General features: G+C 41.4%; 1 protein-coding gene across 3 annotated transcripts; it reads left to right on the top strand.

Moving 5' to 3' along the window:
- Positions 1-1578: 1578 nt before the first annotated feature.
- Positions 1579-24345, top strand: LOC117819539 (rabphilin-3A-like). 3 transcript variants are annotated; one of them, XM_034692963.1, is made up of 20 exons: positions 1579-2142; positions 9650-9722; positions 13529-13621; positions 13742-13753; positions 13881-14006; positions 14132-14261; positions 14402-14485; positions 14575-14734; positions 14883-14927; positions 17685-17870; positions 17985-18170; positions 20183-20262; positions 20404-20478; positions 20914-21023; positions 21170-21296; positions 21387-21443; positions 21561-21715; positions 21807-21888; positions 22052-22148; positions 22242-24345. In XM_034692963.1, the coding sequence occupies exons 3-20, from the start codon at positions 13548-13550 to the stop codon at positions 22370-22372; spliced, it is 1917 nt and encodes a 638-aa protein (XP_034548854.1). In that variant the 5' UTR covers positions 1579-2142; positions 9650-9722; positions 13529-13547; the 3' UTR covers positions 22373-24345. The 3 variants fall into 3 exon arrangements, with proteins under 3 accessions (XP_034548854.1, XP_034548855.1, XP_034548853.1); XM_034692964.1 differs by lacking the exon at positions 9650-9722 and having other exon boundaries at positions 13532-13621; XM_034692962.1 differs by lacking the exon at positions 9650-9722 and having other exon boundaries at positions 1580-2142.
- Positions 24346-24846: the final 501 nt, after the last annotated feature.

Genomic DNA, 24846 nt, shown 5'->3' with positions numbered 1-24846 from the left:
ATATCTTGCTTTATCCGCACAGTTTTTCTTTGTAGGTGTGGTAAAAACTAATCTACGGTGGCCCTGAAGGACAAAACAAATTTACAAAAGATGAAACACTTTTACAAAGTTGGAGATAAATTTACATTTTGGAAAACATTTTTAAATTTTGTAAAACAAAATTACATCAGCAAAACACTTTTACCAAGGCCAAAACAAATTTACATTTGAGGAAACAAATTTACAAAAGTTGAACCACTTTTACAAAGTTGGAGACACTTTTACAAACGATGGAACACTTGTACCGTTGAGTCTGACTCCTTTTAGTCTGACTCAGTTTAGCCAAAGCGGCAACCTCCGGTCTCAAAATATGAAGCCCATGCAGAAATGTTATAAACTGCAATACATTGAGAATCCGCTTGAGGCTGGCTGCAGAAACACCGGAAACCACATAGACATGAATGGAAAAAAGATGATCTTTGCAGCATTAATAAACATGTTTACAGCCGGGTTCAAAAAACAGCTTGGCCCTACGTAGCTAATCTCTCTAATAGCACACACTGTACGGGGGGTGAATTCTTTTCTAACGTGACGGTTCAGAAGATATTAAGATTAGTTGAGGTTGAGTTCCGCATTTCCAATATGGCTGCTGCCGTCGATTGGCTTCAAAACAGCTCTCAGGAACAGATAGGTGACGTCATGGATACTACGTGCATATTTTATACAGCCTATGGTTTAGCCTGAGGCTATGTGGTCTGAGGCCGTTTCATCTGAATTCTGACACATGACAAAGGTTTTGCGGAGATATGATGCTTTTTCATCTGAGGTCATACACCTCACTCTGAGACCTGAGGATGTCCTAACATGTACACCATGTCATCCCATTAGGTTTCTCTCTATTAAAACAAACTAAATGACCCCTCACTCGATCACTTCCAGATCACTTCCAGTATTTGGTACATTCCCTTTCCGTAAAAATGAAATGTTAATTTGTTTCAGAAATGGTAAAAGTGTTTCATCTTTTGTAAAAAAAAAAAAAAATCTTAAATTTAAATTTGTTTTGCTGATGTAATTTTGTTTTATAAAATGTAAAAATGTTTTCCAAAATGTAAATTTGTCTCCAACTTTGCAAAAGTGTTTCATCATTTGTAAATTTATTTTGTTCTTCAGGGCCACCGTAGAAATCGAAAAAAATGCTCTGTAAGAAAGCAAAACCAATTGTAATTTATTTATTTTTTGTCCAGACTACATTTATGTAACATTTAGGCTACATACATTTTATTACTGAGCAAGGTTTGCTTTTCATCCAGTCTTTCTTGTAATAAATACTTAATCCCTTAGATGGCGCAGTGTCTCCACAGATATAATCGAAATAGAGGGTTGCACTTATAATTCAGATACTGATAACATAAATGTATCAGTTATTTTTGGCACAAAATTATGCTGCATTAAAACATATCAACCAAACACATGGACTGGAAGGATACTGCCTTTGCATTTTTGGGGGGGACAAACGAAACTGATGGAGCCATTAAAGTATTCATGTTTTCTGCCCAACTGTAGCATAATTCTTTGAGTTCAGTTATTGAGGATACAAATAAACACAGAAAACCTGGCTAAATTAGTAAAAATAGATAAGACTGTAATCATACACAAAAGCCACACATTGAGTAAAAACATATCTTGTTTATCAGTGTGAAAAGACAAAAAGCACGGTTGGATATCAACAAAACAAATGCGTGATGTGAAAAGATGACAGTGATTTCTTAATAAGGTCTGCATTGATGATAAGCCAAATTTAGACACTACTCGCTGTAACAGAGACTATCGGATCAGGTGATGACTATCCACTTAAGCATCAGTGTTATCACTTCAGATCCAGGGGTTTCCTTCCCAGGGTACCAAGGGCTTTCCATCCACCACGCAGAATAGAAGACAAGTTCCCACGCATTGTGGAGGTCCGCTGTGCATCTTGCAACAGACTACTCCTCCAGGCAAAAAACAAAAGCTTGGATTTTGGTGACAGGCACCAATGCGCAATGACTGACTCCGTGGTTGGATCCAAGCGCTGCACAGAAATTTAGTCCGCATCATTCCCTGACAGCTCCCTAAGAGAGAGGAGGGAGAGAGAGAGGAGGGAGAGAAGCAGGGCTGGATTCTCAGGTAGGATACTATATGATATCCTTCGAAGGATTTTCAAACATTGCATCATTTACTCATAATCATCGTTTGGTTATGGCATTGAAAGAGTGACTAAGTATATAAATATGTCTCACTTGCAAGTTGAATGAATGCATATTTTTCATTCACAAGAGAGAGGGTGGGAGTGGAAATAATCTGTTTTGAGGAAACACATTTTATTGCTTGTGTTTATTAATTTGATTGCACACGTTTTTATTGTCGTATAAGACTTTTACTTACTGAGTCATTTGAATGAAAAAATGTGTAAATGTTTTCAGTGTAACTCAGTGTGCATGGAGCAGCTGCTAATTCACCTATGTGAGGTAAAAAAAATATGTAAATGAACATTTGATTGATTCCTTTGTTAAGGGAAAAATGTCTTGATTAAAACAGTACCCTGCTGCAGAATGTTTAATGCAGAGGCGTTGGTTGAGCTTCTTATTTTAAATTGTTGCATTGATTTTACTACAGCATGCTATGGTGTTGTGATTATGTCCTCAGTTTATTCATGAATGGCTGATAAATGTAGCTCTGGGTGTAGCTCCATAGGCTTTGATGAATCCTTAATTAAAACAAGAATTGCAGCTGGCTGTGTTCCTGCTTCTGAGTTGCTGATCTGATATGAGAAAGCAGACCTGGCAAGTCATAAGGGAGGCTGTGTGGTTGCAGTCCCTGGGCGTTGCTGCAGGATTTTTAGGAGCGAACGCTGGGGTTTGATGTGCCTGCAGACTGGAGGAAAACATGAGTGATGCCTTCAAATGCTGATGTGGGCAGGGCAGCTCTCAACTCCAGCTGTGCCACAGGACAGGTGATACAACCTCCTACTTGTTGTGATATTACCTCATCCTGCAGCCGAGGGTTATTACGCTTTGTGGGTCAGAGCGCCGGTGTTGTAAACAGACTTTTGGGTTCATTTCTTCTGGTTTTAATACAGAAGGAGGACAGGAAAAAAAGAAGCTGCCACTCAGTTTCACCATCTCCAACTCCTCCTACAGACCTGGAGCATGGGGGATTAAATGGGGGAGGGGAGGAAAAGACTGAATGAACAGTATGAGAGATATCTGCAGCTGCCTCCTCTCACATGAGCAACCACAGTAGTGATTGGACGACACCCTTCTGCTGGTACCTCTCTCTCTCTCTCTCTCCCTCTCTCTCTCTCTCTCTCTCTCTCTCTCTCTCTCTCTCTCTCTCTCTCTCTCTCTCTCTCTGTCTCTCTGTCTCTCTCTCTCTCTCTGTCTCTCTCTCTCTCTCTCTGTCTCTCTGGGTGTCTCTCTTTTTGCCAGCCCTCTGTTTCCTGTCCAGAGAAAGACCGGATTTGGGCGAGGGACAAAAGAGGAAAATTGATTCTTAGGCCATATCTCATAGAACGAGAGAAGGGGGGGGGGGGGGACGAGGGGGGGGACGGGGGGGGGGGGGGGGGGGGGGACGACGACTAGGAAACATGGGTGTTAAGGGAAAAGGTTAAAAAGATGGAGGAATGAAGTGAGTGCTTTGCACACTAACTGCATTATTCAAAGCTGAGGAATACACGCCAACTGTACCCAGAATCCCATGTCTTCAGCTTGTCTTCTTCTCTAACCACACTGTCTTTTCAACCAGGAGCTCCCTAGCATCCGAAGTGCATCATCATTCAAAAGCTGTAAACATGTTTATTGATTCAAGAGATGATCCACTATGAACGCAACAATAGCCTGTTCTGCACAGGCTTTGAAATTTGGCACAGGTATCGTGGACTACAAACAAAAGACTGTTGGACACACACACACACACACACAGCTTTTAATCATTCTGGTTCTTCTGATCTTGCTGTTACCATGGCCACAGTTGGTAAAGGTGCATGACTCCATGTTTCTCTGTGCTCCTCATAAACCATATATGGAGCTCACCACCCAAATCACACGTTTTACTCTAAAAACCTGTTGGTGTCTGTTTGCTGCGTTGATGCATTTTTAAAGAGAAAACATTAATCTGCTATTAGTGACAGAGGGGAGTGGCTTCATCTTCAAATTCTCATCAGAGTGCTGGATGTGAATCGATTCTCAGGCCTCTCCAAAAGGAGATTGGATTTGCCTCAACACTGTGGCATATTGAAGAAGACAGGTGTGATCAATGTTGCACCCAAGAGAGCAAACAGTCAGACCAAAAACAGAATTTTCACTTCTGTCTTCTTCCATTTGTAATCTCAAGACACTTAAATCTGACTTATTATAATCAACTCTGTGCAAAAGTGTTGTGGCTGCAGCTCAGGGTGACATCTAGATAAACAACTCTGCATTTCAAGTCACATCTTCAAGTCTCACAGGGTTTTCTTTTTTTTTGCAGGAGTTGGGCCACAGTTTATTTTTAGTGCCGCAGTGTTTCAGACTAGAGCAGACTTCCTTACTCCAAGAGAGATTTGCTAAAAACACCCATGGGGTGTTGTACCTGCCTGTTTGCTAGTGGGACAAGAGGGAGAATCAGATATCTAGCTGCTGAACCGTGCCAGATCTTCAAAGCAGAGCAGCACAGAAACAGAATCACAGCCATTACACTGACAGATTGATATGAGATCGGACTGGTTTCTTTATATGATCACAGCCATGCAGCTTTATCTGAGCAGACCACCAGCTGCAGGTCACTACTGGTTAGTAAGGAATAGATGCTTAGTACTTTTACGACAGACTTTAACTGCGCTGATTTAATGCCCCTGTCTGCTTCTACTTGTTTCCCTGAGATAAGATGGGAGGAAATTGAAGTAACATGACTGGCCAGTTCTCAAAGACCCACCTCTTGCCTCATGGGCATACAGGGATGAATCACCATCAGCCAGGCAAATTTAAGAATTACTGCAGGCTCTTACAGGAGTGTTGTTAATTGAGTGCTCCATGTTCAACAGTTGTTTACTGCTGGAGTTCTAAAATAGTGATTGGACAAAAGAAGCCTCAGAATCGCATCAAACATGTTTGAGAAAATATGGATGTTTCTCTGTTGGATTTGAGAATGGTTACTGTGGATGAGACCCACAGGGTATGGGCTGCTTACTCGGTGTGTATTGTGTTAAATTAAGAATGAATGACACCTTGCCCAGCCCGTTTAGGTCCATTGGACTCAGCCAAAAGTGGTAGCAGGGTATCAGCATGGTAGCTTGTTGGTCACTGGATGGTCTTTCCTGTTTGTTCTCCAGCCATGCGGGACCTGGAGCCGTGCCTGCTGAGAGGATGTAGTTGTGTGTATGTGAAACGGTGCAATACTCTCACATTGGAGGGGTGAAGAGTCCTTGCAGATGGTTCCACAGATGGTCCTTGTCAGCGGCATTGTCTGACTGAAAACACAGATAATTTGTCGATGCCTCAGACCTAAACAACAACAAATATCCTTGCTGCTGCCTTAAATACATTTCAGTTATTTCGTAATCTGTCTGATTCTCTGTGATCTATTTCTACGCAGGTCCTCTGTTCTCTGCATAAAGATCCCAGTACATAAAGCATGCATTGAGGCCTTAAAGAGGGGACTTACATGAAGTGAAAAGCATTGGGGGGGGCGGGAGTTGTAAATAATTAAGAAATGCTGAGTGATGTTTTCGTCCTGCAGTGGAGGGTTTTCTTGGTGCAGTGCTTTACAGTCTTGCTCAGGTCTAGGCCTCACTGTGCTGGCATCACACAGTCCCTCTTTAGAGGGTGGATGGAGTTGTGCCATGTAACTTGGAGTGGGTGGATACCTCTTTTTTTTTCTTTTGGTTTCTCCCCACTCGCCCTAAATGCCTGTGTGTGAGTACATCAACAGCTGAACACTGTGAGGATTTACTTTATAAGATTAAATGACCCGTTAAAGATTTTGTGGCTGTCTTTTCAGTAAGTGGATTAGCCAGTTATTATCTTCTAACAGGCCAGTATGTAAGATATTACAAAAACATAACAAAAGAATTGGAATATTAATTCTCAGTGGTGTATTATCATCTGAAAATAAGAGCTGTTATTGACTGAATTGTTATTTTACCTTTGAAGGAGCACAAACAGGAAGTTCCTGATGTAGAAAGACGTCTCAGCTTTAGATTAACGGACACGAGGCCGAACATGATGAAACAATCTGAGAATAAATCACTAACCGGAAACAGTAAGTGCCAAAAGGAAGTTCAGATCAAAACTTCTAAAACATTTATGAATAACGAGAGAATCCTCTCCTTTTAGTCCACAGAGGTGGTAGCTCCTCCTTTAAGTTGCCCACAATGTTGCAGCGTTATGTTTCTACAGTAGCCATCAACATAAGGCTTTTCATGTTTTTCATATTTGCTTGGAGTGTGTTGACTTTCTTCGTCCATGTGGTCCTGTCTAATCACGTCAAGACTGCTTTTGTGTCATTTTTAACCATGCAGGAGCTATATGGATTGGATCTTTGAATAAGCCTCAGTTAATGTCAACAGGTATCTAGTAGGATAATAAGCAACTTCAATGTGACATATTTCGTTGCTCTCTTTGGTTGAAGTATTTAGAGGCATTTTGGTCTGCTGCCATAGGTTACACCCCCTGGGCAATAAAAATACACTGAGAGGGTCAGAATTCTTGACAAATTTAGAATTAGTGTGTTGATGCCAGGCTGGGTTATGTTGGCTGAGTGCAAGACTCTCAGGTAGGTGACAGATGTTCGTTAACTGTGTGAAGCCAATAATAATGTGAAATTTTGTCAGTAAAATTGGATTTGGCCAATCAATACAGAGCTTCTATTTATTTAGTTCAGTGCAACACCAAATTACTTTGTCAGCCTTCATGTTTTAGCCATTGATTGAATATGCATATAGACAACATGCGTCTATTCTCTCCATTGGCCTTGACTGTTTGGATGGATGAGTTGGACGAGGTCTGCCGAACTAGCATGAGCTGCACCTTGGTCACCCGTATTTGCAGCACCAAGATCTCTGGCAGCTAACTTAGTAGAAGCATTTAGTTAGGTTACGTACTTTGTGAGATTAGAATTACTAGTCTTTACAGTGGACAAAGTTTTCCTTCCTGCAAATAGACTACGACTTACCACTTTATTCTTGTCCTCAATATCAAGGACAGAAAAATGAATGCTGGTATTTCTAAGACAGAAAGCTCGCGCCTGAATGATCATCTGCCACTGTGTGAGTTAGTGCTTGAGGTAGTCTCTCTCCAAGGATGCTACTGTGCTGACAAAGGCGTAACGTTGCCAGGGATGATAGTTGGATGATAAATCTTGTGTAGTTATCCAAGTATCGAAATTTGAATGTAACTAGATACACCACTAAAGATCCCTTGGGTCTGGGTTAGTTACAGTTTTCCCACCATGCTTCCTCTACGCTACTGATCCAGGGAAGAATGCTTCAGGTCCCCCATTCGATTTGCTCTATGTTTTGGCTTCACATTCTGGGAGCTGTTGCGTCTTCCATGTTGCTGTACAGTCTACGGTTTAACATACATTTATACATGTTCATAAGAGTTTGCAATAGGTGCCAGCTGTCAGACATGTCTGGCCAACTGTTTTCTTAATGTTTCAAATGACTGCTTTCATTTTGATTGTCTAATTTTAATGGGTAAAGAGTTTAAGTCAGCCATGGGCTAATATCAGTAGCAGCTCAGCTTGCAGCCCCCAAACTCCTTCCATGGAGCATCAGAGGAACACAGACTAACTGTGGTTGGATAAAGATTCATTGAGTTGTTTTTCTGTTCTTGATCACTTTAATTTGTTAAAAACCTTCTGAATGAAAGGTTAACAGACTGTAGTTGTTGCTGTTGCATTGCTCTGTATTAAATGCCAAAAGTTACAAAAAAGGGCTGAATCATCAAGTTCAGACTGACAAAATTAGAGTGCACTTTATTGGTCGTCCATTGTTGGCTGATGATTCAAATTGTTGACTTTAAAGGGGGCAGTCAGCAAATAGTTTATGTGCCTTGACCTAAGCGAAATGAAGCAGTGTAAAATGTCAGCCATAAACTCAATCAAGTTTGGGCCCATTTGGCAAGTTTCTGTACTTTTTAGTCGGTATACGTCTCAGTGTGCATGAAATACAGCGTACACAACACTATATTATGTACAAAATGTTCACACTTGAGGTCCTAGATGAGCTGAATCCCTGAGGGAGATAACATGCTTGGAAAAGGAGGGTTAGGGAAGTGGTTTTCATTCATTGTAATCTGAACCAACAACATTATGCAGCACTTCATTGTACAAACTGATCGTTAAAGTAGGGTGTACTCATTGATCTGTTGTATGTCACTCTTTTATGGCCTGATCCCAGCAGTGTGATGGTATAAATTACAAGGTTTGAGCTTTTACTTTGTGTTAAAACTGTCCTTTGACATCAAAGCCACCAACTAGAGTGTACATGTGTCACCACTGAAAATAAAGAAGCAGTTGGTTGTACTTCGTCATACAAGTAGCCTTCAAGTGACTCACATAGTGTGAGTCAAGCTATTGTCAGCTGGTATAGGCTTTTCAATTGTTTTCTTGAAGGTCTCAGATGACTCACATCTCAACAATAATGCTACAGTACTTATTGATGGAATTCACTTTTACTGTAGTCATTGTCCATAAGTAAAAATAAGCTGTTGTTTTTTCTTGGGGGGGGCATCTTTTTTAGCATTAAGATGTCTAAACTGCTAGTGTGAAAGTAAATGATCATTCTTACCAACAGTAAAACCTAGCTGTGTATTTTTTGTGTTTTATCCTAAGCCCTCCTGTAACCAGAAGATGTATATTACATTAATATGATACATTTGGCTCAAATAAGTCCACATTGATAGAGATTTGTTTATGTTAGAAGAGAAGACCTTTGTTAGTCCTCTGCTCTCATGAGTGATGATCCAGATCACCACAGGACTTTAGTCAGAACTGTCGACAAGCCAAGACTCTCCTGTCTGAGGAGCTCAGGCTGGGTTCTGTTCCATAATACATAAAACAATCTGGGTTAACACCAGACCAGATGGTAGAGAAAAGAAAGTCTGAAAAAAATAAAATGTTGTGTTCTTTCTTTTCTTTAAAGCAGTGTTTAAGCTGTATTTTTTACCTCTTTAAGGCACAGCTTAAAAGAAACATATGTATTCTAGTTTATAACCACTTCATCATCTTTTTTTATTGTGGACTGTGTAATAAAATGAAGGCACAGTATGACATTAGTTTTAAACAGAACATCTATGCTACATATAACTAATAATTCTGGCTAGATGAGCCCTTTTAGTGTCTTGGTGAAACTACATTGGTTATGGTTTCATGATAAATTATGAATGTGGTCAAACAAGGCACTATAAGCCTTGTAATGGCTATGATGAAAAAATGTTATAGCCGAGCTACTTTCTCCCATCATGGTGAAAAATGTGTATGAGTTGAGAGGTAATTGGACTTTTTTAATAGGAAAAGGCACCGTGTGTTATAGCTGATGAAACATTAATGATAGAGCAACCTGAAAAAAAATGTGTATGGTTTCACCAGGATTGTTAACTCACTGGTAGGATGGATTTGCATCACTGACATGAATACCAATTTGTCATCTACTTAGCATCAGCACCTTGGAAAGTGGTCCTGGAGCAAAGTGCTGAGCTGAGCCCGCAGGGACTCTGGAGGAGCCAATGGTAAGGTTTGCTGGTGAATGATTCGGTGGTTTGCTTCAGCTAAGCTATAAGCCGACCTCCATTACACCTCCATAAGTAAGTTTTAGCCTCAGGCAACAAAATATAAATGGAGGCCTGATTAAAGATAAATTAAAGTGAAACCAACTGTGGGACTTTGCATTGATCTCCGATTCTCATTAACCCATTTCAGGAATGTCCTTCTTTGAGAACGGCGAGGGAATTGTTGTCCTGGAATTAAGTTTCTTTAAATTCAATATGACTACAAATAGGACACAAAGCAGGCTGTAAGAGAAATCTGATTGACAAAACCCACTCTCAGTGTACAAATTGACTTTACTTGGAGAAGACATGAACCACCATGCTTTTACACATTATTTTCTGCTGATGTCAGTACAAGCAAGATGGCTGTGTTCCCTCTGTCCCCAACCCCCCTAAAGCTCTCACTCAGTGCTGTATCCATAATGATCCATGTTGGCTCAATCCATCAATGCCCCATTGCTTTGTTGTCACTCTACGCTTTATTCAGTTCCCGTTTCCTCAGGCAAGAAGTAGAGTCTTGGAAAAAAAAGAAAACACATCAGGCTGTCGGCTGTAACAACATGCTTTGATTCCAGTCAACTCTTCTTCAGCCATATATTCTGCAGTAATGACTCATGCACCTGCTATTCAAAGTCACACAACATCAATATGTGCAAGTGCCTGATAATAAGACTTAAAGCTAGTTACTCATGCTGAGTGTTTCCTTTCATGTATCCAAGGAGAATGCATCACTGTGTTGCTAAAAATGGATGGATGGGAAGTGTGTAGGGTGTGCTCTGGGAGTTGTGTGTGCATATATCCCTGAAGATGCACAGATGCAGATTTGTATTGACTTTTCTTACAGGCCCCTAGGAGTAGATATAGACCTCTAAAATGGTCCTCTCCCACCCCCACATGAAACAATATACAGGAGGCTCCTGCTGTGTGGATGACTTGTGCAGAAGCTGGAGTCAGAGCTCTGCTGTTGTCCGACCACATGTGATCTCTTACAGCTCATCCCTATTGTGTTTTATGTTGTTTGCACAGTTCTGGGCAACAAATTGTAGGCCACCACGTCTGAAAGCATCGTCACCAGCGCTCTGTGACAGTTTGGAAAATATCTGCTGCTCCCTAGAGAAGGATCCGCCACCTGCCTGAGTCATTTTATATGGGAGGAAAAAACGCACAAGATGAGTGTTGCACCAAGTGAGAGTCACAGATGACGCAGATTAGTTGCATTTATAACCTCTGCAACATGGAAAATGACAGTCTGAGAATCACAATGATGTCATAAATGCAGAATAACAAGGCTCAATATGACATTTTGGTCGAGACAGTCCATTATAATTGGGCCCGGATACATTTTTGAAAACTGTTTGAGATGTGAACCCCCTCTGACAGCACAGTAGATGAAACTGAGCTGTGCTTTTCTGTGTCGGGAGCATCAAAGCCTGTGCTGGCAGCTCTTTATGAGAGAAGTGTGTGTATAGGATCCTTCAGACGATCTCCTGAATGCTAATTGGATTGTCACCTCAGCAGAGAGTCCACTTCGGTGATGCGGTAACATCCATCCCCCCCGACACCGGAGCGCTCTGACTTGTCTGAGTCAGTGATTACCCAGCCCAAGTCTGAATGCCTCCTCCCATCTGTCTCTCTCTCTTTCTCTATCCACCTCAATCCGGGACAATCATTTTAGACAAAAGTGGGATCGTTCATTTTGGCACGTGAAGCCTGAGTGTAAAGGATATACATAGCACTAAGAGTGATGTCAGAAGCGTCAGCCTGCCTCTGAAAAGTGGAAAAAGACAAATGCTCCCTGTGGACTGCGTTGCCGCTGTTGTTGGCTGGATGCAGCAGCAGCATCAGAGGGAGAAGCCCACACCCATAGTGTCTATTGTTAGCACAGTGCATTTGTTGTTATTCTATGAATCTTGCAGGCAGAGCAGCAACAAATTAGACTTCAAAAGGTGTGTTTACTGATGTTACGCAGCAGAATACGAGCAGCTGTAAAAGAAAGGCAGCAGTGCTACCCTTCTATTTGCTGCCTCTTTCACTTTCTCCAAGGGTTTATTGTGATGGGAGTAGCTGGCGACAAGTGAAACTCATTGATTTTCCATTTAGCCTTATGATTATGCTTTTCATCTGAGATTATGTATCTCTGCCTTTCTCCAACACGATACCTGCACTCTCATCATCCAGCTCCATTTCAATTCCTGACATCACAGCCCAAAACAAGCCTTTTTTTCTTCTTTTCTTGCCCTGTGTCGAGATTTTGTTGGTCTTCCCTGACTGCTGGTGCTTTCCCTGTAGACACACAGGGCTCTTCCCTCCTGTCTTGCCTGTGGCAGCTGTCACCCAATGTACTGTTTTGCAGGAATCTCAAACTGCTCTGAGGCAGTCGAGCAGGGGCACCCATACTCACTGAGCAGACTTGCTCATGGGCATCTCTTCAGTGATATCTGCTGACATCTTTGTATCGTCTGCGCCATGCCACTCTGAGATTGAATCACATTGTTGGTGTATCATATGGGTACACTTCACTGTTTTCCTCTGTCACCATTTGCTCCGGGCTCAGTTCCCAGTCTGTTTTCTTACACCATGTACACAAACAAACAATTTGAAAAGCTCACCTTCTGTCATCACACACATTGTATGCTCTGTCAACACAACCATCCATAAAATTAAAAGTACTGTCTTGTTGACAACTATCTCCCTCAGATTTTTCTCATCAGCACCCCCCTCCCCCCATGACACCGGACCACGCACCCACATCCCTGAAGAAAGATTACAAGTGTCTGAGAACTAGAAAAATCACTTAGCTTTATCCACCACACCATGAACAATCAGAAACACTGGAGAAAAAGACTCTTAGTCATCCCTGTCAGCGTAAACTCACCTCCTCCTCCTCCTCCTCCTCCTCTTCCTCCTCCTCCTCTCTCTGTATGGCGGTATAATGGAGCCACTCCTGCTATATGGAACCATCTGTTTCTTTGAAATGTGTTGAGACACCAACTGGAAGAAAATCCTTACTGCTGCTAAAATAATTGGCTGTGCTTCCATCAATTTAGAGAGCACATTTAAATTTTAAACACTGCGCCACCCACCTCAACGTGATTTACTTCGAATCACTTCGTGCATGAGGGCATTGTTTTTGTGTCTAGAGTTTTCCCTGTGTCCATTTATTGCTTGAATATGTCTGGGGAACAATTTCTACAAAATAGGCTTGGCAAGAGGACAAAGTTCTGATTGGCTGTGAGTTTGGCACCAAATGTGCTTACACTTGCCATGGAAAGATAAAAGTTTTTGGGCTCTCTGGCTTGATATGCAAATCTTTGGGAAGTGAGTGGATGAATGGAAAAGTAGTGATTACACTTTTATCAAAATGAGGGATTTTTGTTTATTTCTATGGTTGTATTTGCTGGTCAGAAATTTGAACTCATTTCCAGATACCTCTCAGTGAATGATATGTGTTCAGTGTCTGGTGTTTGTTCAGCACCGTCTCAGCTCATTTATTTGTACAAACTGTACTTTTTGATTAGATGGGACTGGCCTAAAGTCAAGGCTGCATCAGAAAGACATCAAGAATTGCTAAAAGTGTAGGCTCTGGACTTAATAATTTGGCTGAAAGTCAGAATCAAGTCATAGTTTGATGATGAACGACCATACTTAACAAAACCATTTATTCCCTCAAAGTAAGAGCCCGTAGTGCAGAGTTTGCATTTTTTCTGGACATTAGTTTTAGATAGTTTGGTTATTTCATGCTGAATTCATCTCTTTCTGTCTTCCAGTAGACTGTAGTAGTGCAGCATGACGGACGCAGTGATGAGCAGCGGCTCAGATCGCTGGGGGTCCAACGACAGGCAAAAGAGCATGCATGCCAGGTAAGCATTATTGTTGGAACACTGAAGTACCATTAACTTTATTAACTTGCCTTATTAGTGCACTAACAGTCATTTCCTCTGTTCTACCTGCATCTCACCTGTGTGTGATCTACTACAAAGTGAGAAAGAGCAGTGAGTACACACATTTTCATTGTGTTTGCTCTGTTCAACCTAACATTCAATTTGCAATTGATTAGATATAATTTAATTGGACCATAAATCAGGTTAACTTAAACTTGAGGCTGTGTTTGGCTGACAGGGGCACCTGGACCATGCAGCAGGCCCCTGGGCCTGGTCCAGACCTGACAGATGAAGAAAAGGAGATCATAAACAGTGTGATTGCCCGAGCTGAAAAAATGGAGGCCATGGAGCAGGAGAGAATTGGGTGAGAAATTATTAAATCTACAGATTATTAAATAAATAAGGCAATCCCCAGACTTGCACACAGCTTGTGAACAGAATTAGTTAACAGTGACATTTAAAGTAAAACTGAATCTGGTGCTGTTTCAGGCGGTTAATAAACCGTCTGGACGACATGAAGAAGACTGTGGCCGGGGACGGACTGTCCCGCTGTTTGCTGTGTGGGGAGCAGCTGGGATCACCCGGGGTCAGCTCAGTGGTGTGTGAGGACTGCAAAAAGGTAGCTAATGATGAGTCACCCAATTATTGCAAGTCAAAATAAAAACACTGTTAAAGTTGAGGAAGCATAAGAGGTCTATGAACTGTGTTTAAAACACTCTTAACGGCAGCTTGAAGTGTTTGTTTTGTCTTATCATGTAGAACATGTGTACTAAGTGTGGAACACAGTGTAGCAGTAAACCACGTGCTGTTTGGCTATGCAAGATCTGCAGAGAACAGAGAGAGGTGAGAGCTTTTCACATAAGTGTACAAATAAAGGAATTAGAAGTGTAAAAGAAGACCATGTGACTGATTTATCTTTTTGTTGTTCTCAGGTGTGGAAGAGATCTGGTGCCTGGTTCTTCAAAGGGTTTCCCAAGCATTTCCTGCCATCACCCATGCCATTATCTAAACAAAAAGAGACAAATACTAAAGGGCCCAAGGGGCCAGCAGCCCCCGGGCCCAAGGAGGCCAAAGGCCAACCACAACCACCAGGTAGACTCAACAGATTTTCCCCATGGCTTTGGTCTGTTGTGTTTTCCATCATTCTGAATTTTAACTTTAGGTATTCATGAGATCTTATTTTTGACTGATCTGTAAGACTGCTGTCATTAACTGTTGGCTTACATTATGTCTCTTTTAGGTCAGAGACAGAATCAAGCTCCTGCTTCTGAGGCGCAAGTTTCAGGCAAGTTTCTTTATTTTATTTTTTTTCTTACCTCAAAAATGTATCTGAGAGATTGCCCAAACTGCGTGAGAGATTTCAGTTGTTTAGGGAAGCTGGCTGTTGTTTTTACAGACAGATTGGAATTGTTCCTATTATTGGAATGAAGAAATTATATGTTACAGATGTTATGCATATTTTCCCCCAAACTAGCTTGTATGATTGACTGGGAATCAAGAACACAGGAGAGACCATTGCTTACAGTGTATAATGAAGGAAAGGGTTCAAACCTTGAAGGTAATCATATAAAGCAAATTTAATCTAAAGGGCAAAGGAAAATCCAATATGAAAAAGGTCTGGGTTAAGAAAACAAAACAAAACAAAGGTCAAAACACTTGAGTGTATTTTCTTTTGCAGAGGTCATACAACTTTGCATGAAGAATGAAGGCAAACTAGCAATGAGGCAGAATAGAAGAGACAAAATATACTGGGAAGAAGATGCTAATAAGGCACAGGTGGTAACAATCAGGGCGTAGCACTTATTGACACAGGCAAGAAACTCAGAACACCAGTATATGATGTGTTAGCAGACTCAAGATGAGGGTGAAACAAAAAGGGAACTGATAACTACAGAAAAAAAATAAACTAACTGACGAAGAAACTTGACAAAACATTTACAGAAATGTCTGCTTCCCAAGCAGACTGACAGCTGATGTCTTGTGCTGCTAGCAAATGTGCTATTAATTTCAGCATTGTTGCTACTGTCTGGAGAAAACCACACTGTGTGGAAACATTAACTCAAGAAGCTTTTATCTCTCTTTCTAGCAGCATATAGCATTGGCTATTGCACCTTTTAAACACTTGGCGAGGCCCATGTTAGCATTTCTTTCATGAAGCTAGTAATGAAAGCTAACAACCTTACACTCTGAATGTACTCGATAGTTAGTTAGCATAGCTTTGTCATATTAGCCCTATTTCTTTTTTTGAAGTTATATTTTTGGCCTTTTTGCCTTTATTGTATAGGACAGCTGAAGAGAAACAGGAAACGTGGGGAGTAGAGAGCGGGGGAAGACATGCAGGAAATGGTCAATCGGCCGGGAATCGAGCCGGCGACCCCTGCGGCGAGGACTGTAGCCTCTGTATGTGGGGCGCTTAGACTGCTAGGCCACCAGCGCCCCTTAGCCCTATTTCTACATGTGCTGAGTCATTGGCAGCTGTATACTGAATGCTGATTGACTGTGTATTTTACAGGAGTTGCTATCTAGTGTAGGGTTACCAACTGTCCCGAATCAGCTGGGACATCCCATATATTGGGCTAAATCGGTTTGTTTCATACGGAACCTCAACTGTCCCGTATATTGACTATTAGCTCTTGTAAATACAGCAGACTGCACTCTACAGATCCTAGATCAGATAAAACCACAGTGGATCATGTGCCAATCACAACCCTGTCATCCAATCACAGGCCCCCTCACATGCAGTCTAAGCGCAAATGCGCAAAGTCCTGCAAAAAAGTGTGGAGAGGATTTTCTCTCTGGTGGACATCAAAAAGGAAATTCAAATATCTGTAAACTGTGACTTGTCATATAAGGAATTCTCTCTGGCTGTGCAAAAGGACAAAAGACTGCTTGAGTCAGTCAAGAGCAGCAAAAAGTATCCATGGAAAAAGTACATTTGGGGGAGTCATACTCCTCTTTTTCATTAAATTTTTTTTTGCCTGTTTTTGTATGTAAAGAGCCAAATTGTGGTTTCTTTGAGATTTATTCATATGAGGTTACATAATGATACAGTAAGGATTAAAGGGAATAGATACGCTTTCTGCCTTTCCTGTTGAATCAGAATCAGAATATACGCTGAATTCACACATCATGCTCACACCACAATGGCACCGTGCACCTGTCCCTTATTTAGTAGTGAGAAAGTTGGCAACCCTAAGTGAGTGTTAGCTGTGTGTCATTTAATATTCAAAATGTGATATCAAAAGACCAGACTGACAAAGCACATGGACACACAGACTAACAAAAAGACAGAACAGGAATCACAGATGCACCAATTTAGATGCTTTGAACAATGGCAGTTGGTAGCCAGAAATGTACTCTTTAAAGAAACGGCAGTCACATTTCTTTTTGATGTTAAAAACATTCTGACAGATAAAACAAGTCAGAGCTAACACCAAGAATAGAGTAAACATAGACTTGTATTCTGGGAAAATATAAGTTCAGTTCAACCTTAAAGTCCCCATCCCTCAAGTTTGTTTTAGATCAGCATCTGCAAACAGGTCTTCTTGCATCCCCACCTCTCAGTGCTCTTTTTCAAACCTTTTATCTGCTTCCCAAATACAGCAGCACCGCCTACTGTTGCAGAGGAAGGGGGAAGAAGAGCTCAATTAGTCTGTCGGAAGGTGCATGCTGTGTGATGCTGTGACATGGCATGAGCCTCCAGGTGGTGCTGGCATGATGGGTCACATTTTGTTTCCACACACTTTTAGTGTGATTACCTAGCAATACATTTTCACCACAATGGAGGTGTCAGCACAGGCAGAAAAGCAGACATTATAGTTACTGCGTATACAGTAGTCGGCTGCCACAGCTTGTTGTAGTGTATGTAGGTCATTGCTTTTGCAACGAAAAAGCTGCAACATCAAAAGTATCCAGAGAGACTAGGGAGTATTACAGATTCCACTGCAGTAGGAGCCTGAAGTGGTGTGATTATTCACTTCTCCCTCATGTATACTGTGTGTCTGTGTGTTTACTGTATTATGCTTTTCATGCTTATTTTTAGGACCAGAGCCACAGGGCCGTGCTGGTTACCCACCTGTGGCCCCTAAACCCTCAGCTGTGCGCATGGCTACGGGTGGGGCCGGCCCTGAAGAGGCAGGACAGGGCAGCCCGGTGGTGATGAAGAAGATGGTGCCCGTGCAGAGCTCCAGACCTCAGCCAGCTGCATCAGCTAGCATGGCGCAGCAGGGTGAGAGACAGCTAAGACACCGTCCTCTGCTTTACAATCCCAAGGTTTACATAAATATTGCATCCCCCAGTGCCGAAATGTAGTGCAGTATTAGCTGATTTAATGTGGTTGTAGGTCCGATGGCAGGAGAAGGAGGGGCCTACTCCTCCTCTGGTGCAGTGCCTCCAGAGCAGAGAGCGCCCCTTGCAGTAAGAGATGACAGAAGGCAGCCAGCAGCCTACAGTGCTCCTCCCGCACGCCAGCAGCCTCCCCCAGCTGAGGAGGAGGAGGAAACAAACGACTATGACTCTGATGAAGCCAGTGAGTACACCATCTGCTCTCTCTTCTCATAGAGTGAGGTATAAGGTGTCCAGTTTGATTTCACCTCATGGTCAATTTGACATGAGTGATTTCCTTGCCTTCATTTCAGATTAAAGGCAACATGGTGGAGTCTTTTTTTTTTTTGCCAAGCTAAACATATTGTAAGTCTGCTTACAGTATTTTTGTTGATTACCTCAATTTGGCAGCATCTCTGCTCCTGTTTGAGATTCTGAGTCACACCGTGTTGATGCTTGATTTCTGGCTCTTAGTCTGCCGGTAATAACTCATATCCACAAATTGCCCAATAGTCCTCACAAACAGCAAGTATCATTCTGGCAATGTGTATTGATCTAGCCAGGAAATGACGAATGATAAGAACCATTTGTTGTTGGAGCACTATAACCAATGTGAGAGGAAGATGTGAATCACTAAATCAATAGTGATACCTCAGTAGTGTAGCTGTAATTCCTTTTTCAAACATCCCATTTCCCTGCTTAATGGTATGAATGGTGCCATGCCTATCATGTTCTGCGCCTGCAGTGTTAAACAGCCTTTTTGTCACTTTTCTGGGGAGTTGGCGATTAATTTACTTTATCGAGGTCCGGGAATATGGAGCTGTGCAAATAATTTAAGATATGACAAGGCTAATGGGATATAGATTCCCCCTGTGTTTGACCAAATCCTCCTGTGTCTAGTCTAAAAATGGAAGAAATAGCAATGGTGCATTTTCCCTGCAGACATTTGATAGAGAGAACAGTTAAGTCCTTTGGTACTCATCTGGTTAATACTTCTTCAGTATCATAGATTTAAATGTCCTGGTGGCGTAAGCTTGATAAAAGCTATGTATCGTTTGTTCAACAGAATTGCGCTTGACTAGTCCATCATCTGATTTAATCACTTCACTCTTTAAAATTATGAAATCCCTGCAGAACTAAAGACATTCAAGTTAGCCTCAGCCGTACTTTATGTAAAGTGTTGAGTCAATTGTTAGCGTTTGAACATGCTATGGTAAATAGTAGACATCAAGATTTGACCTGCTAAATGTACAAGGTCAGGCTCCTGAATATATCGCCGACCTGCTCCACCACTACCTCACCAGTAGGTCACTCAGGTCTTCTGACCAGGGCTTGCTGGTTGTCACTCGAGCTCGTCTAAGGACAGAAGGTGACCGTGCTTTTGAATTGGTGGCACCAAACATTGTGGAACACTCTTCCTGTAAATATTCATTCAGCTGTCTCTGTTGTCGCCTTTAAAAAACTCTTAAAAACACATTTATTTAAACAGGCCTTCGACTCACCTTGTACAGACTAATGTTTTAATTATGCTATAGTCTGTTTCATTTTAATGTTTTATGATTTCATTTTAAATTGAATAGTTTTCCTGTGAATCACTTTGTGATTTTATTCTATGAAAGGTGCATTCTTATGATTCGCATATTTATCTCAAAGTGTTGTGTTGTCCTGCAGAAGCGCTGGCATGGCTGAAGACTCTCTTAGTCTTGTTAGAGGAGCTTTGTGTCTCTGGAGTCCAAGTTAATTTTGATTTTCAGCCCAGAAAAGTTACCAGTTTAAAAAAACAACTGACAAATTGACATGCGATCATTTTGTCCCCCAAGAGCAATACTAGGCAAAGAAACTCCTCCGAACAAAATGTGTGTGGGCAGATTTTTCTTGCTTACCCAGAGTATTATTTTCCAAACGTCTTCCTCTGAGGCATGAGTGTTTGTTTGATTTCCTGTATACGCTCCTGCTTTGTGATAAATTAATTTTTCTTCTCCAGATAAATAGAAAGTTGTGAATGTGATATGGTTAAGGATTGAGCCTTAAATCTACATTTTCTAGGCCATCCTTAACATCTGTTTATATCTCTGGTACTTATACTCCCTTCATTACAAACTAAGTGTTGTTTGATTACAAGACAATGTCTCCTTGTATTTATACTCTAAATTATTCAAGAGCAGACTAGCTGCCTCTCTGTAGTCAAATGTAACTATTGGTCTGGGTCTCTTTCAGCCACTCTGGGCTCTCTGGAGTTCAGTCTGCACTATGAACAGGAGAGCAACAGCCTCATCTGTAGCATCCTCAAAGCAAAGGTACCACTCTCCTCATCGTTCTCACACACAAAGGGACGATTACAATCAAGTGCTTTATGTTAAAATGCTCCTGAATGGCACTTTAGCTTAATTGCTGTACTCAATGATGTGATGACTGTGGTGTGCTCCGTTTCTTCTTAGGGACTGAAGCCCATGGACTCAAATGGACTTGCAGATCCTTACGTGAAGCTTCATTTGCTGCCAGGGGCTAGTAAGGTAAAAGACACACCTTTCTTACATTAAGCTTTTACTTCTTTTGAAAGATTTATTACATTAATATCCTGCTAATCCAAAGAGGAAGGGTGGTGATTTGAGATTGCCTTAGTGTGATGGGTTGATGATTTTCTGGCTCAAGGCTGACACCTTGTGGTTTGAATAGACAAAATCCTTTGATGTGCAGGGGGATAACATCCAGACACAGATATTTAAACATTCAAAATTAAGAGAGAAGAGAAGTTGCAGTATTAAATTACAATGGTAGTGTAGTGAGTTTCTTGAGTGCATCAGGTGAAGCTAGGTCAAGCCAGAGTTGAAAAATTCCCTGTACAGGGGAATCAGCAACATGTAGATACACCCTGTGATAAATGATACAAACCCCAGAGGTATGGGATGTTTCAATTTCCTTGTCCTGGTTTACCCTGCATCAAACAGTCCAACAAGCTGCGCACAAAGACCCTGAGAAACACCCGCAACCCTGCGTGGAATGAGACGCTCACCTACCATGGCCTGACAGATGACGACATGCAGCGTAAAACCCTCAGGTGGTGTACCTCAGACAATCCGATCTAAATCCCTCTCTTTGCTACAACAGCCCTCAATTCCTGTTTCAAACTTAATATGCACTCAGTTAACTCTTATAAAGACGTATTAGGTCTCTGTGAATAAGACAGTCTTTTAATTTCTGTAGGCTCTCTGTCTGTGATGAAGACAAGTTTGGGCATAATGAGTTTATCGGGGAAACCCGAGTGGCACTGAAGAAACTGAAGATGAACACGAAGAAAAACTTCAACGTGTGTCTCGAGAGAGTTGTCCCTGTGAGTAGAACTCAATTACATTTAAACACACCCTTGTTCTCCTTGTCTGGATTTTTTATTGACACAAAGTGAATTTGCTCCACCTCGCAGACCAAGAGGACTGCAACAGCCGGGGGAGCCAGAGGCATCGCTCTCTACGAGGATGAGGCAATGTTTTTATTTCCCAGCATGCCCTAACATGACAGATTCCTCCAGAAGTTCACATTTATCTTATTATGAAACCCACTGAACCCTTCTTCCTCCCTCTGCTCTGTCTCACTGTAGCCAGGGAAAGAGGGCGGAGAGGCGGAAGAGCGTGGCCGGATTCTGATGTCCCTCATGTACAGCACCCAGACAAACCGTCTCGTCGTGGGTGTTGTGCGCTGCGTTCACCTGGCTGCCATGGACGCTAATGGCTACTCTGACCCATATGTCAAAATGTAGGTAGAACAGGATAATGAGTGCATTCATATTGGGAGTTTCAACTGAAGTAAATGCATACATCTAATTCTGTTTGTGTGCATTTTATAGATGTCTGAAACCTGACATGGGGAAAAAAGGAAAGTGCAAAACACAAATCAAGAAAAGGACTCTAAACCCTGAATTTAATGAGGTTTGTTGAAGAAGCTGTAATCAGTAATAACTGGGTAGAATGTGCAGAAAGTGTGCAGATAGTATGCATTAAAACCCTATCCCCGATTGTTTGTTAATTTAATGTACATACTGTTTGGTATATGCTCTGAAAAGAATGACTTACCGTCTTGTTCAAATGCCAGGAATTCAGCTACGACATCAAACACAGTGAGCTGGCTAAGAAGAGTTTAGACATCTCCGTGTGGGATTACGATATCGGGAAGTCCAATGACTACATTGGTAAATATTATGATAAGCATCATTGCTTTGTTGCATCATAATTGAAACTGTCACCTGCCAAACCGCCTACCTTCTCACACCTCCATCCGACAGGTGGCTGCCAGTTGGGTATCACTGCCAAAGGAGAGCGGCTGAAGCACTGGTACGAGTGTCTAAAGAACAAGGACAAGAGGATCGAGCGCTGGCACACCTTGTACAACGATAATCACACAGCTAGTGATTAACCACGCACACAGCATGAGCTAAAACCTCTCTTTTTGGTTTGCATTCATCTCTTAATGCTCTTTTCTTCTATTTTATCTCACTCTCTGACCATCACACAGGCTAATTCACCTCCTCCCCTTGTAGTAGTATTTAGTACACTCTTCTTCCCTGTCTTCTTATTAACAGTTTATCTGCCTGTGCTGATACTTAATCTGCCTCTGGGAAAAATCACGGCATAAAAGAAATAAACATTTCACAGAGACATCTGTCAGTGAAGAGCTGCACACATACCACCATGTCTCTCGTGGTGTTGTGCTACATGCTGAACTTGACGGATTCTTTGCTTAAGAAAATAAAGATGAATAATTGCACTGGCACAGAGCAGGAATAGCAATATGTTATGGCATATGAGGTCAAAACTGATGTTTAAAGTCATAAAAATTTGATTGAGCTCATGCTTAAAATTTATTAGACTGTCAGGGTGTTTTTTTTCTTTAATTTGTCACGTTAATATCACGCTGTATGTGTAACACTTGGAACTGTATGAGCATGCCAAGCAACAGATATAAGGAAACATGCAGCTGCACCTTCAAAAATTTCACCTGTGCCCACTGTCCTCAGCATTTTGTATATTCCCATGAAGAAATGTTTACATACTGATACATTGCTCAGGTTAGGATAGACATCTGATACACAGATGAGTCATAAGTCAGTGGACCATGAAGCTTGATGATTCTTTCATCAGGTGCTGTTAATTTGTGATTTAAAATTATAGCACACTCAGTTAAACATTAGGAGTTTTATGTATGCTTAGTGAAGCTGTGAAATTTTATTTGATGAAAGTATTACCTGTGATCAGAGAAACTTAGAAGTGAACTTTTTTCTTAGTTATGGCGAGATTAGGCAGGAAAAAAGGCTTTTCCTCCTGTTACCTCTGCTCTTCTGAAGTTCGTGGTTCACTCTGACCCCTCAGAGGTTTTCTACTGTAGTGTTTACACAGAACGCACACGGTCAGGTCTCTTAACTGAATCCCCCTTACAAGGAGGAAATGGTGGTAGAAGCTATGTCATAAGTATGTGCAGCTTTATCTGCATGCACTGTGCTCGTGACTCTGGTGTGCCTGGGGCAGACGTGGCCTGCTTTAACCCCAACGCACCACATTGCACAAAGCAGGGCTCTTTCTCCTGTGCCACGCCCCAATCATACGAGGCTTAAGTGGGTGTTAGTTTATTAATCACAGCAAGCGAAGGAAAGCACACCTTACAAAGTGGAATGACCTCAATTTATACAGCTGTCTGCAAGTTATTCCAATGTAAGAATAAAGACGAAAAACAAAAAATCCTATGCATGAAATGTCTTGTGGTTCAAGATATATATACTTTGTAAGAACTTAAAGCTATTGTACTTCATAAATGTTTACACTCTTGCCCATAACATTCCTGTTAATACATCATATACAAGAGGCCATATTCTGCATGATTATGGTGACTATGGTGTAATCTGAATTGGCTGCATCCACAGGATATACTGATATCAACTGAGCATATCAACAAAAGACTTCAGCCAAATGACTCAGTAGCAGAAGTTGAGATGAATCTCACTCTTTGAATGAGACTTTCTGTACATACACATTTAAATCTCTTAAGTGTCTTGTTTTCTCTGCACAGCTACTACACCTGCCCTGTGGCGGTGATCCAAACACCCACCAGTGGCATCACACATGCTGTCCTATGTTGTGCTACTGCTGCAGTGATCATCAGATGATGACAATATCAATTATAATCTATAGTTTTTTCTAACAGGCTTCTCTGGGCTAAACTCACAGCTGTCCTCTACTTGATTCTGCCAGTTCAGTGGAATGTTTCTTGCTTTATCTCTGTATTTGTACATAGATAGTGCATGCACTGGAAATATGTATGTTTGCAAATAACTTTGCATGTAAAGATTTTGCAGAGAGTTTACACAGATCAATAAATTAAATGAAAGCTTACAAGCCTTGTGTGTATCAGGACTTTTTTGAGGTAACACAAGTTTGTAAAGTGTGTGAAGAGCACAAGATGAAACTGGAGCTCATGAAAGCAGAATTTGTTGAGCAGAAGTACGACCGAAATATTATGTTTAAATAAACAGTTCTGTAAAATCTTATCAAAACCCAATCTAAGTTTGAATCAAAGCAAAGTCCTCTCTCAGTAGATTATCATACCACACCTTTATACATGTATGCAGCACCTGCCGTAAACTCTTACAGGTCAAGACAGCTCTGCAGATCCCATAAATGTGGGTGGAGATATGAAACATTTTCTCACAAGAACAAGTTGATTGGTTGCACAGGTCCTTTGTGCAATCGCTACTTTGTTTGGATTTTGACCTGATTGATCCCCTGAAAGAAAAGATAAAGAAAAACCGTTGGGTCCTTAATTCCTAATAAACTAATCATAAACTGAACCCTCTATGAGTCAGGTCACACACCCACATGTTCAAACAGTGAGGTGTG

Source organism: Notolabrus celidotus, chromosome 9 (assembly GCF_009762535.1).
Source record: "Notolabrus celidotus isolate fNotCel1 chromosome 9, fNotCel1.pri, whole genome shotgun sequence".
Lineage (NCBI taxonomy): Eukaryota > Metazoa > Chordata > Actinopteri > Labriformes > Labridae > Notolabrus > Notolabrus celidotus.
The sequence above is the reverse complement of the archived record's forward strand: the minus strand, read 5'-3'. Positions and strand labels throughout refer to the sequence as shown.

Bases quoted from the DNA above. Each gene is read 5' to 3' on its own strand.
- LOC117819539 (XM_034692964.1), top strand. From the start codon at position 13,548: ATGACGGACGCAGTGATGAGCAGCGGCTCAGATCGCTGGGGGTCCAAC. The intron at 14,262-14,401 runs GTAGCTAATGAT...CTTATCATGTAG, and splicing joins TGTGTGAGGACTGCAAAAAG to AACATGTGTACTAAGTGTGG. The intron at 14,928-17,684 runs GCAAGTTTCTTT...GCTTATTTTTAG, and splicing joins TTCTGAGGCGCAAGTTTCAG to GACCAGAGCCACAGGGCCGT.